Source organism: Anopheles arabiensis, chromosome 2 (genome assembly GCF_016920715.1).
Source record: "Anopheles arabiensis isolate DONGOLA chromosome 2, AaraD3, whole genome shotgun sequence".
NCBI classification, from domain to species: domain Eukaryota; kingdom Metazoa; phylum Arthropoda; class Insecta; order Diptera; family Culicidae; genus Anopheles; species Anopheles arabiensis.
In genome coordinates this window covers 55,259,027-55,273,614 of record NC_053517.1, presented here as the reverse complement: position 1 = coordinate 55,273,614, position 14,588 = coordinate 55,259,027, and the positions used below count along the sequence as shown (strand labels likewise).

Below are 14,588 nucleotides of genomic sequence, written 5' to 3'. Positions count from 1 at the left end.
ATTCGAGCTCATGTTCGTGCAGTATCGCGTGCAATCGAGCACACACTCGATGTGGCTCGAGTAGGTTCGAGTAGGATCGAGTAGCTTGTGGAGCATTCTAGAAATTGTATGGTTTGATATATATAGCCGTGTTTCGAGCAGTGAGCGTCATTCAGAAAATAACAAGCAACGAGTAAAGAGCGAGCTATCGTGAACTAGAACGTGGTGAACCAAACAAATTGAAATAGTGAATTATCACTCAAGATACACAAACGTGAACAGTTTTTCTGCGCTATCAGTGAAGAATTTCAGTGCATACAGTATAATAGACACATCATTGACAAGATGCCTACTGCAATTGGAATCGATCTGGGCACGACCTATTCGTGCGTGGGAGTGTTTCAGCACGGCAAGGTGGAGATTATTGCCAACGACCAGGGCAACAGAACCACACCGAGCTATGTTGCGTTTTCGGACACGGAGCGCCTCATCGGTGACGCGGCCAAGAACCAGGTGGCCATGAACCCCACAAACACAGTGTTCGATGCCAAACGACTGATCGGACGCCGGTATGACGACCCTAAGATTCAGGCCGATATCAAGCACTGGCCGTTCAAGGTGGTCAACGACTGCGGCAAGCCGAAGATTCAGGTGGAATTCAAAGGAGAGCGCAAGACGTTTGCACCAGAGGAAGTCAGCTCGATGGTGCTGACGAAAATGAAGGAAACGGCCGAAGCATACCTGGGACACTCTGTGAAGAATGCGGTCATCACGGTTCCAGCGTACTTCAATGACAGCCAGCGACAGGCCACGAAGGATGCCGGTGCGATCGCGGGCCTGAATGTGATGCGAATCATCAACGAACCGACGGCGGCCGCATTGGCTTACGGTTTGGACAAGAACTTGAAGGGCGAGCGCAACGTGTTGATCTTCGATCTCGGCGGAGGAACGTTCGACGTGTCCATTTTGACGATCGACGAGGGCTCTCTGTTCGAGGTACGAGCCACTGCCGGTGACACACACCTGGGAGGCGAAGACTTCGACAACCGAATGGTGGGCCATTTCGTGGAGGAGTTCAAACGCAAGTTCAAGAAGGACGTGTCCAAGAACGCCAGAGCACTGCGACGCTTGAGGACGGCATGCGAGCGAGCGAAGCGGACGCTTTCGTCCAGCACGGAGGCCACGATCGAGATCGATGCCCTCATGGACGGAATCGACTACTACACAAAGATCAGCCGAGCACGATTCGAGGAGCTGTGCTCTGATCTGTTCCGCTCGACACTGCAACCGGTGGAGAAGGCCCTGTCGGATGCAAAGATGGACAAGAGCTCCATTCACGACATCGTGCTGGTAGGTGGATCGACCCGCATCCCGAAGGTGCAGTCGCTGTTGCAGAACTTCTTCTGCGGCAAATCGCTGAACCTGTCGATCAACCCGGATGAGGCGGTAGCATACGGTGCGGCCGTCCAGGCGGCTATTCTTAGTGGAGACAAGGACGAAAAGATCCAAGATGTATTGTTGGTCGATGTGGCTCCGCTGTCGCTCGGAATCGAAACGGCCGGCGGAGTGATGACGAAGCTGATCGAGCGAAATTCGCGCATTCCGTGCAAACAGACGCAGACCTTCTCGACCTACGCGGACAACCAGCCGGGAGTGTCGATTCAGGTGTTTGAGGGCGAGAGAGCCATGACAAAGGACAACAATCTGCTGGGCCAGTTCGACCTATCAGGTATTCCGCCGGCACCGCGCGGTGTGCCAAAGATTGAGGTAACCTTTGATTTGGACGCCAACGGTATTCTGAACGTATCGGCGAAGGAAATGAGCACCGGCAAGGAGAAAAACATCACGATCAAGAACGACAAGGGCCGCTTGTCGCAGGCGGATATCGATCGCATGCTGGCCGAGGCGGAGAAATTCCGAGAGGAGGATGAAAAGCAACGGGAGCGAGTCGCGGCTCGCAATCAGCTCGAGGCGTACTGTTTCAGTCTCAAGCAAACGCTAGAATCAGCCGGCTCGAAACTGAGCGAAGGCGATCGCAAAACTATCGAGGAACGGTGCAACGAGACACTGCGCTGGATCGACGGCAACAGTATGGCAGAGAAGGAAGAGTACGATCACAAAATGCAGGAGCTAACGCGCGCTTGCAGTCCGATCATGACGAAGTTGCATCAGCAATCGGGAGCCGGTCCATCCCCGACTAGCTGTGGCCAGCAGGCTGGCGGGTTCGGCGGACGCACGGGTCCCACGGTAGAGGAGGTGGACTAAGATGATGAAAAAGGCAGGAGTAGATTAGATGACAGTATTGCAAAGCGGCCATTATCGTAGGCGGAGACTGGCCCCACTCAAAAGAAGACTGTGTAAATATTGTGTAAATATGTGTAAGTTAGACAAATAGAGAATAATAACATAATGTAATTTATTGTATCAGCAAGTAAGTTCCTTGTTGAATAAAATGAAACATGAAACTATATGTTGTTGTAATGCAATGTTTTAGCAATCACAGCGATATCACACAAATTTGGGAATGGGGATCAGTTTACCATTGAATTGAGCATCACAAAATTATGTTAATTCCCTTTCACACCCTGTGAATAACTTAAACTATATATTTTGATTAAAGTCAGACAATATATTTACTTATCTCGATTAGGTAGCATATTTGACTTTGTAGAGTATTGTTATCGTAATGAAACACTTATTTTAGTCAATTTTTGAACCCATGTTGTTAAGTCATCACAGGGTTATGCAAAATAATTTCGGGGGTATTTAAGAACTTTAGGATGTTCGCAAAGGATTTTGGAAAAACAACGTAAATTCCAGGTGACGTTTAACTCCATGGTACACTATTGGAGAAACTGATTCAGAACTCATGTTGATTCATAAATGTTGCAGAACTCATACTTTTGCTAGAACTGATTCCAATCCTATACAAGTGTAGGAATTAGTCATAACCCTACTCTGGCTTTGGAACTGATCTTAACTACCTACGGTTAACTACCTACGGCTCTGGAACTGATCTTAACTACCTCCTGAACGGTCCGATAACTGATACTGACACCAAACCGATCGTGGATTGATCCCGTTCTGGAATTGATCTTAACCCTGTACCGGCCCTGTAACTGCTCCAAAAGTCGTACTGGCCCGCGAATTGATCCCGAACCCATTCCAGAACTTACACTGAACCTATACCGGTCCTGGAACTGATCCTGACCTTGTAACAAGAACTCTTGAGGTGTCATCCTTTGGTGAGAAACATCGGGAAACTACACATTACGAGCGAATCGGTCGTTATTGATTAACAATACATGCTTCCTTTTTCTTATTGCTTAAGTTAGACAGAAAAGGGCGGGGTCCGCATTTGGGATGTGTTGCTCACGTTGTTCCTATTTGCCACAAATTATTAGCAAAAAACTATCGGTAACAAAATAAGCGATCTCAAAACATAGCGCAAATAATTATTAAATAAGACGCGTCTTCATTATTTAATACCTTTTGAAGCATTTTGTTACAACTAAACTAGTGATTTAAAACATTTCTTTCTATTTCATTTGCTATTTTAAGCTCTATGCTTCTTGAATGCTTTCGTTTCCAAATCAAAAGGAGCATGTTAGCGATATGGAAACAAGTTGGACTAAAAAGAATTGGCCAACTAATTATTCATTACATTTTGGTGCATTTTATTAAGAAGATTTGAAATTGAACACACGTTTTTCTTATTCTTTAGTAGCTGATTTACCCGGTTTCATACGGGATAACATTAATGTCTCGTTTTAATTGAAAATAGAAGAATAAGCAATTCGAGGAGTTAAAACTATTACAACGATTTTATCCCAAAGCTTCGTTTCTTCTTATCTGAGGTAATAACCGTACGTAGTTAAGATCTGCCATAGTAATCATTCATTTGGATGCCAGTGAGTTGATTGGTTTACCTAAATACCAGGAAAAGCTGTCTGGAGTATCAAGGACTCGATGCAAGAGTTGGGCACATGACACAGAATATAATTCATTTAATTGTCAAATACATCAATTCAAGAATGTTCTGTTTTAAAATTATGTCTCGCCGAAGTCACCATGAATTAAGATTATTTTACTTACTCATTTTAAAACTTTCTCGTATTCGATTCCTGGTGCACAAACAAAAACATATCAATAAACATATCAACATATCAACATGGTACTCAGATATGTTTACTCCTTGTAAGGATACTTGAGCATTTTTCGACATGGATTCGCTATACGCAATAGTTCGATCCTTTCTAATATGTTACGCTCCATACAAAATCGTAAATTGGAGAATATGTATCTTAATTTTCTTTGAATATATTCAATGGCAAGATTTCTGGATTTTCCTAATTATTTCAAATACTGTACACAAGTTTATTCACCAGAATGTTTTATAATCAGGATGATTTTTTTGTATCCGTCTTGGCATGCAAACGCATTCGAAAATGTTCATGCAACAAATCAAAGTGAAACAAATCGATTTGTTCCTCTTGCAACAAACATGTTTCAGCAACTTGAGATTAACAGTTCGTCCAAACGATTTGGCAACAAATGTTCCCACAACATTTTCCTAGACCTTGACGTAATTATAAATTCCAGTTTAGTGAGCCTTTCGGAGCGTACCAACAGCTCCGAATTAACGGTTCAATGGAGACGGTATTACGTTAGCCTAAATAAAACGAATCTAAATTCTCGCGAGTGTGGAAGCTAACACTCGATGTGATTGTTTTCATTGAAGTGCATGACTTGCATCCTTTAGAGTTGATTTACACGGCTATTTAGATGTCCGACTCCTCAATATATTTTAGTATTGTCGATCGTTACGATTCCGAACACTACAGGCCGAGTTAGTCTATCGTGTTTCACTGCTTTTAATGTTTTACTAAAATTTCTGTCTTTTTCTTATGTTTGGCGTAAGCGTCGTCGCGGACATGCAGGTTTTCGATACAGTCCGGTCCATTCGGCGAATCGGTCCATTCTAGGCTTAAACCAACGACGGGCATGTTGTTAAGTCGTACGAGTTGACGACTGTATCATGGGACCGTCGATTAATTTAAGTAACTTCCGCATTTTTCAGCACATTTTCCCGATTGATATTTTATTGAAAAGGGATTGCTTTGGTGCTCTGCGTCTAGAGCCGACTCCAGAGCCGTGATTGCCTGGAGCTTAGCAGAGCTGGCTATTTATGAGAAGTTCCATGAAATCACATGTTTCCTTTCTATAACATGATTGTGCATGTTTCCTGTAGACTTAACCTGTGTAAACATTTAACTGGAGGATTTTAATTCACAATGTACTTTTCTTACACGTCCTGTGGTATAATGATCAACTCGCAAAACTGACTATCCGACTGGTTCCGAAAGCCTGCATAGGTCGGCATGTCCGCGTAGGAAATTACGCAAAATGGCATTAAAGTGTGAAGAAAAACTATTCTACCTGGATTGAGTAAATCAAGCAACAACATAACTGTAAGGGATGTAAATAAATAAAAGCAAAAAAAATAGAATTGAGGCGCATAATAATTTTGCTATAGCGACTTTTTTACTACCAACATTCAAGCGATAAAATCTTATACATATTTTAGGAAATGTATACAAAATCAATTGCTAATATGTTTACATAAAAACAATAGTTCTGACACACAACATTTCTACTCCAATTAATCACCACGCCTCGCCCGTGAATGATGTAAGCAAGCTTTGAATAATTACAAATTACATTACATATTACAAAAATATAAAGTTCAAAATTTGTAATGAGTACAAAAGATGGTGATGGAGTTGCTGGAGCATAAGATTGAGACATTGCCACAGAGAGTGTAGATATTACATGTTCAAGGTAAACAAACGATAAATAGGAGGATGAAGTTTATTTTATGATTTTTAGCTATCACTTTCCATTATTCTGGGAGGATGAAATTTTGCTCAGTGTATTCTAGCACCCTAAGGCAACTTCTCTCGGTTCAAATCGGTTGAATTTTTCCATTTTAAACAAAATATGAACATCATTATAGTGTCGATTATCTGATTCAAACAGAAAAGTGTCAAACCAAACCGCGCTACACGATCTGAAACGAAATCGGTATTATACAAGCTTGTTAGAGACTTCTTTCATTGACTCGAAACATTGCTACCAAATAGATCTGAAATGGATTTGTTTGCCATGAAAAGTAGCGCTTGTGGTATGATTCTCTAATCTCTGTGTGTTTTGTTATTCCTTCCATTTTTCCAGTGAATAATTACAAAAAAATCCTTTTAAATGTAATTACATGCAATTCGTGTGATTTAAATATATGTATTTAGTAGTTAAACCATAAAACAAAACGCTTTCCGTAGCTTCAACCTGACGGAAAGCTGTTGGACAAAAAACGGTCTCCGTTTGAGCCAGGTAGGGCAAATGACCTTCGTTCAGTTCGATATATCAAACCAGAGGCAAATCGAGTTCTCTAACACGGATCATAATAAAAAATGAGCATTTTTGATACTTTTTCTCAAGCAGTTGAGTCACATAATCGGCACTTATATCTTGATGAAACCGTCAAGAATAGGAAAATAGAAGGGAAAGAAGAGGGAAAAGAAGTAAAGGGAACATAAAAAATCTTACCCTGCACTATAGCCTACATTTGTGCCAAATTGGGCTCAAATTAATGGGGTAGTTATTGCGTGATGCAAAACTGTACATACAGACAAATATAATGCAAAACAATCATTATTTTTTATTTAAAAGATTTAGGAACGATCTGATGGCTCATTTATGAACTGTGATGATCAATTTCGTGAGAAGTATTTACTTAGTATTTAGATTTGATCGTCGTGTGATATACTCGTTATGAGGGGTTCCTCTGTATGTGTCAATCACGGTATAAAATATGTACTTGCTTGTGGGAAAAACAACATTACGATAATAGGGACAGATTTTCAATCAAAAATCACTGCTTTTGCCATCTATTTGCATCATTTCCTTAGGCATCATACACCCTTGTGACCATTATGGGTCTTGCCGTTTTGATGATTACAACACTTATGCAGGACATCACATGTTTCATCCTTGGTCGCTGAGTCTGTTCTAAAATTAGCATGTACCATTAATCTACATATATATATATATATATATATATATATATATATATATATATATATATATATATATATATATATATCAATAGATATATATATATATATATATATATATATATCAATATATATAATCAATAGATTCAAAATCTTCAGAACGTCTAGAAAAACAATAAAAGATTTTGGTTTCGATTTAGTCGTTAATTTTGTAGTGATATTAGAATCTATTGCAAAAGTTTTCTAGCTCCAAATATTCTTCTAAGGTCTTATAGATTGAAATGATTGCCCCGACAGTCAGGACGACATGGCGATCTATTAGTGTCCGATGAACTATTTACGGTGCATTAAATTTACATAACTAAAAGCCATACATCATCAATTTGTAACATAGAAAGAAGTATTGTTATTATAGCCACATAAAATAAGTTATATAAGATATTTTTTCATCAATAAAAATACAAATTCCCTTAAAAAATGGTATAACATAAAGATATAAAATTTCCGAAAAGAGGGATAAATCAAATGACTACTCCAGTGCATTTACAGCCAGTGCTATTCAAAAGCAGCTCAAAAAATAATTTCCTTAGGGTGACCATAACTGCAATCCGTAGCGGTACGCAGTTGTCGCTCATCGTACACAATAGCCGAGACAAAATGTAACGCGAGAGCAGCTTAGCACAGCCAAGACCCACTGCTAGATGATTCGAGCTCATGTTCGTGCAGTATCGCGTGCAATCGAGCACACACTCGATGTGGCTCGAGTAGGTTCGAGTAGGATCGAGTAGCTTGTGGAGCATTCTAGAAATTGTATGGTTTGATATATATAGCCGTGTTTCGAGCAGTGAGCGTCATTCAGAAAATAACAAGCAACGAGTAAAGAGCGAGCTATCGTGAACTAGAACGTGGTGAACCAAACAAATTGAAATAGTGAATTATCACTCAAGATACACAAACGTGAACAGTTTTTCTGCGCTATCAGTGAAGAATTTCAGTGCATACAGTATAATAGACACATCATTGACAAGATGCCTTCTGCAATTGGAATCGATCTGGGCACGACCTATTCGTGCGTGGGAGTGTTTCAGCACGGCAAGGTGGAGATTATTGCCAACGACCAGGGCAACAGAACCACACCGAGCTATGTTGCGTTTTCGGACACGGAGCGCCTCATCGGTGACGCGGCCAAGAACCAGGTGGCCATGAACCCCACAAACACAGTGTTCGATGCCAAACGACTGATCGGACGCCGGTATGACGACCCTAAGATTCAGGCCGATATCAAGCACTGGCCGTTCAAGGTGGTCAACGACTGCGGCAAGCCGAAGATTCAGGTGGAATTCAAAGGAGAGCGCAAGACGTTTGCACCAGAGGAAGTCAGCTCGATGGTGCTGACGAAAATGAAGGAAACGGCCGAAGCATACCTGGGACACTCTGTGAAGAATGCGGTCATCACGGTTCCAGCGTACTTCAATGACAGCCAGCGACAGGCCACGAAGGATGCCGGTGCGATCGCGGGCCTGAATGTGATGCGAATCATCAACGAACCGACGGCGGCCGCATTGGCTTACGGTTTGGACAAGAACTTGAAGGGCGAGCGCAACGTGTTGATCTTCGATCTCGGCGGAGGAACGTTCGACGTGTCCATTTTGACGATCGACGAGGGCTCTCTGTTCGAGGTACGAGCCACTGCCGGTGACACACACCTGGGAGGCGAAGACTTCGACAACCGAATGGTGGGCCATTTCGTGGAGGAGTTCAAACGCAAGTTCAAGAAGGACGTGTCCAAGAACGCCAGAGCACTGCGACGCTTGAGGACGGCATGCGAGCGAGCGAAGCGGACGCTTTCGTCCAGCACGGAGGCCACGATCGAGATCGATGCCCTCATGGACGGAATCGACTACTACACAAAGATCAGCCGAGCACGATTCGAGGAGCTGTGCTCTGATCTGTTCCGCTCGACACTGCAACCGGTGGAGAAGGCCCTGTCGGATGCAAAGATGGACAAGAGCTCCATTCACGACATCGTGCTGGTAGGTGGATCGACCCGCATCCCGAAGGTGCAGTCGCTGTTGCAGAACTTCTTCTGCGGCAAATCGCTGAACCTGTCGATCAACCCGGATGAGGCGGTAGCATACGGTGCGGCCGTCCAGGCGGCTATTCTTAGTGGAGACAAGGACGAAAAGATCCAAGATGTATTGTTGGTCGATGTGGCTCCGCTGTCGCTCGGAATCGAAACGGCCGGCGGAGTGATGACGAAGCTGATCGAGCGAAATTCGCGCATTCCGTGCAAACAGACGCAGACCTTCTCGACCTACGCGGACAACCAGCCGGGAGTGTCGATTCAGGTGTTTGAGGGCGAGAGAGCCATGACAAAGGACAACAATCTGCTGGGCCAGTTCGACCTATCAGGTATTCCGCCGGCACCGCGCGGTGTGCCAAAGATTGAGGTAACCTTTGATTTGGACGCCAACGGTATTCTGAACGTATCGGCGAAGGAAATGAGCACCGGCAAGGAGAAAAACATCACGATCAAGAACGACAAGGGCCGCTTGTCGCAGGCGGATATCGATCGCATGCTGGCCGAGGCGGAGAAATTCCGAGAGGAGGATGAAAAGCAACGGGAGCGAGTCGCGGCTCGCAATCAGCTCGAGGCGTACTGTTTCAGTCTCAAGCAAACGCTAGAATCAGCCGGCTCGAAACTGAGCGAAGGCGATCGCAAAACTATCGAGGAACGGTGCAACGAGACACTGCGCTGGATCGACGGCAACAGTATGGCAGAGAAGGAAGAGTACGATCACAAAATGCAGGAGCTAACGCGCGCTTGCAGTCCGATCATGACGAAGTTGCATCAGCAATCGGGAGCCGGTCCATCCCCGACTAGCTGTGGCCAGCAGGCTGGCGGGTTCGGCGGACGCACGGGTCCCACGGTAGAGGAGGTGGACTAAGATGATGAAAAAGGCAGGAGTAGATTAGATGACAGTATTGCAAAGCGGCCATTATCGTAGGCGGAGACTGGCCCCACTCAAAAGAAGACTGTGTAAATATTGTGTAAATATGTGTAAGTTAGACAAATAGAGAATAATAACATAATGTAATTTATTGTATCAGCAAGTAAGTTCCTTGTTGAATAAAATGAAACATGAAACTATATGTTGTTGTAATGCAATGTTTTAGCAATCACAGCGATATCACACAAATTTGGGAATGGGGATCGGTTTACCATTGAATTGAGCATCACAAAATTATGTTAATTCCCTTATCACACCCTGTGAACAACTTAAACTATATATTTTGATTAAAGTCAGACAATATATTTACTTATCTCGATTAGGTAGCATATTTGACTTTGTAGAGTATTGTTATCGTAATGAAACACTTATTTTAGTCAATTTTTGAACCCATGTTGTTAAGTCATCACAGGGTTATGCAAAATAATTTCGGGGGTATTTAAGAACTTTAGGATGTTCGCAAAGGATTTTGGAAAAACAACGTAAATTCCAGGTGACGTTTAACTCCATGGTACACTATTGGAGAAACTGATTCAGAACTCATGTTGATTCATAAATGTTGCAGAACTCATACTTTTGCTAGAACTGATTCCAATCCTATACAAGTGTAGGAATTAGTCATAACCCTACTCTGGCTTTGGAACTGATCTTAACTACCTACGGTTAACTACCTACGGCTCTGGAACTGATCTTAACTACCTCCTGAACGGTCCGATAACTGATACTGACACCAAACCGATCGTGGATTGATCCCGTTCTGGAATTGATCTTAACCCTGTACCGGCCCTGTAACTGCTCCAAAAGTCGTACTGGCCCGCGAATTGATCCCGAACCCATTCCAGAACTTACACTGAACCTATACCGGTCCTGGAACTGATCCTGACCTTGTAACAAGAACTCTTGAGGTGTCATCCTTTGGTGAGAAACATCGGGAAACTACACATTACGAGCGAATCGGTCGTTATTGATTAACAATACATGCTTCCTTTTTCTTATTGCTTAAGTTAGACAGAAAAGGGCGGGGTCCGCATTTGGGATGTGTTGCTCACGTTGTTCCTATTTGCCACAAGTTATTAGCAAAAACTATCGGTAACAAAATAGGCGATCTCAAAACATAGCGCAAATAATTATTAAATAAGACGCGTCTTCATTATTTAATACCTTTTGAAGCATTTTGTTACAACTAAACTAGTGATTTAAAACATTTCTTTCTATTTCATTTGTTATTTTAAGCTCTATGCTTCTTGAATGCTTTCGTTTCCAAATCAAAAGGAGCATGTTAGCGATATGGAAACAAGTTGGACTAAAAAGAATTGGCCAACTAATTATTCATTACATTTTGGTGCATTTTATTAAGAAGATTTGAAATTGAACACACGTTTTTCTTATTCTTTAGTAGCTGATTTACCCGGTTTCATACGGGATAACATTAATGTCTCGTTTTAATTGAAAATAGAAGAATAAGCAATTCGAGGAGTTAAAACTATTACAACGATTTTATCCCAAAGCTTCGTTTCTTCTTATCTGAGGTAATAACCGTACGTAGTTAAGATCTGCCATAGTAATCATTCATTTGGATGCCAGTGAGTTGATTGGTTTACCTAAATACCAGGAAAAGCTGTCTGGAGTATCAAGGACTCGATGCAAGAGTTGGGCACATGACACAGAATATAATTCATTTAATTGTCAAATACATCAATTCAAGAATGTTCTGTTTTAAAATTATGTCTCGCCGAAGTCACCATGAATTAAGATTATTTTACTTACTCATTTTAAAACTTTCTCGTATTCGATTCCTGGTGCACAAACAAAAACATATCAATAAACATATCAACATATCAACATGGTACTCAGATATGTTTACTCCTTGTAAGGATACTTGAGCATTTTTCGACATGGATTCGCTATACGCAATAGTTCGATCCTTTCTAATATGTTACGCTCCATACAAAATCGTAAATTGGAGAATATGTATCTTAATTTTCTTTGAATATATTCAATGGCAAGATTTCTGGATTTTCCTAATTATTTCAAATACTGTACACAAGTTTATTCACCAGAATGTTTTATAATCAGGATGATTTTTTTGTATCCGTCTTGGCATGCAAACGCATTCGAAAATGTTCATGCAACAAATCAAAGTGAAACAAATCGATTTGTTCCTCTTGCAACAAACATGTTTCAGCAACTTGAGATTAACAGTTCGTCCAAACGATTTGGCAACAAATGTTCCCACAACATTTTCCTAGACCTTGACGTAATTATAAATTCCAGTTTAGTGAGCCTTTCGGAGCGTACCAACAGCTCCGAATTAACGGTTCAATGGAGACGGTATTACGTTAGCCTAAATAAAACGAATCTAAATTCTCGCGAGTGTGGAAGCTAACACTCGATGTGATTGTTTTCATTGAAGTGCATGACTTGCATCCTTTAGAGTTGATTTACACGGCTATTTAGATGTCCGACTCCTCAATATATTTTAGTATTGTCGATCGTTACGATTCCGAACACTACAGGCCGAGTTAGTCTATCGTGTTTCACTGCTTTTAATGTTTTACTAAAATTTCTGTCTTTTTCTTATGTTTGGCGTAAGCGTCGTCGCGGACATGCAGGTTTTCGATACAGTCCGGTCCATTCGGCGAATCGGTCCATTCTAGGCTTAAACCAACGACGGGCATGTTGTTAAGTCGTACGAGTTGACGACTGTATCATGGGACCGTCGATTAATTTAAGTAACTTCCGCATTTTTCAGCACATTTTCCCGATTGATATTTTATTGAAAGGGATTGCTTTGGTGCTCTGCGTCTAGAGCCGACTCCAGAGCCGTGATTGCCTGGAGCTTAGCAGAGCTGGCTATTTATGAGAAGTTCCATGAAATCACATGTTTCCTTTCTATAACATGATTGTGCATGTTTCCTGTAGACTTAACCTGTGTAAACATTTAACTGGAGGATTTTAATTCACAATGTACTTTTCTTACACGTCCTGTGGTATAATGATCAACTCGCAAAACTGACTATCCGACTGGTTCCGAAAGCCTGCATAGGTCGGCATGTCCGCGTAGGACATTACGCAAAATGGCATTAAAGTGTGAAGAAAAACTATTCTACCTGGATTGAGTAAATCAAGCAACAACATAACTGTAAGGGATGTAAATAAATAAAAGCAAAAACATGGAATTGAGGCGCATAATAATTTTGCTATAGCGACTTTTTACTACCAACATTCAAGCGATAAAATCTGATACATATTTTAGGAAATGTATACAAAATCAATTGCTAATATGTTTACATAAAAACAATAGTTTTGACACACAACATTTCTACTCCAATTAATCACCACGCCTCGCCCGTGAATGATGTAAGCAAGCTTTGAATAATTACAAATTACATTACATATTACAAAAATATAAAGTTCAAAATTTGTAATGAGTACAAAAGATGGTGATGGAGTTGCTGGAGCATAAGATTGAGACATTGCCACAGAGAGTGTAGATATTACATGTTCAAGGTAAACAAACGATAAATAGGAGGATGAAGTTTATTTTATGATTTTTAGCTATCACTTTCCATTATTCTGGGAGGATGAAATTTTGCTCAGTGTATTCTAGCACCCTAAGGCAACTTCTCTCGGTTCAAATCGGTTGAATTTTTCCATTTTAAACAAAATATGAACATCATTATAGTGTCGATTATCTGATTCAAACAGAAAAGTGTCAAACCAAACCGCGCTACACGATCTGAAACGAAATCGGTATTATACAAGCTTGTTAGAGACTTCTTTCATTGACTCGAAACATTGCTACCAAATAGATCTGAAATGGATTTGTTTGCCATGAAAAGTAGCGCTTGTGGTATGATTCTCTAATCTCTGTGTGTTTTGTTATTCCTTCCATTTTTCCAGTGAATAATTACAAAAAATCCTTTTAAATGTAATTACATGCAATTCGTGTGATTTAAATATATGTATTTAGTAGTTAAACCATAAAACAAAACGCTTTCCGTAGCTTCAACCTGACGGAAAGCTGTTGGACAAAAAACGGTCTCCGTTTGAGCCAGGTAGGGCAAATGACCTTCGTTCAGTTCGATATATCAAACCAGAGGCAAATCGAGTTCTCTAACACGGATCATAATAAAAAATGAGCATTTTTGATACTTTTTCTCAAGCAGTTGAGTCACATAATCGGCACTTATATCTTGATGAAACCGTCAAGAATAGGAAAATAGAAGGGAAAGAAGAGGGAAAGAAGTAAAGGGAGCATAAAAATCTTACCCTGCACTATAGCCTACATTTGTGCCAAATTGGGCTCAAATTAATGGGGTAGTTATTGCGTGATGCAAAACTGTACATACAGACAAATATAATGCAAAACAATCATTATTTTTTATTTAAAAGATTTAGGAACGATCTGATGGCTCATTTATGAACTGTGATGATCAATTTCGTGAGAAGTATTTACTTAGTATTTAGATTTGATCGTCGTGTGATATACTCGTTATGAGGGGTTCCTCTGTATGTGTCAATC

General features: G+C 41.2%; 2 protein-coding genes across 2 annotated transcripts; both read left to right on the top strand.

The window, feature by feature from the left end:
* Positions 1-140: 140 nt before the first annotated feature.
* LOC120893250 (heat shock protein 70 A1-like) lies at positions 141-2,449 on the top strand. The gene has a single exon (XM_040295041.1). It carries the CDS (start codon positions 325-327, stop codon positions 2,242-2,244), a length of 1,920 nt encoding a protein of 639 aa, XP_040150975.1. The 5' UTR covers positions 141-324; the 3' UTR covers positions 2,245-2,449.
* A 5,442-nt stretch (positions 2,450-7,891) lies between these two features.
* LOC120895327 (heat shock protein 70 A1) lies at positions 7,892-10,205 on the top strand. Its single transcript, XM_040298569.1, has one exon. The coding sequence runs from the start codon at positions 8,081-8,083 to the stop codon at positions 9,998-10,000; it is 1,920 nt and encodes a 639-aa protein (XP_040154503.1). The 5' UTR covers positions 7,892-8,080; the 3' UTR covers positions 10,001-10,205.
* Positions 10,206-14,588: the final 4,383 nt, after the last annotated feature.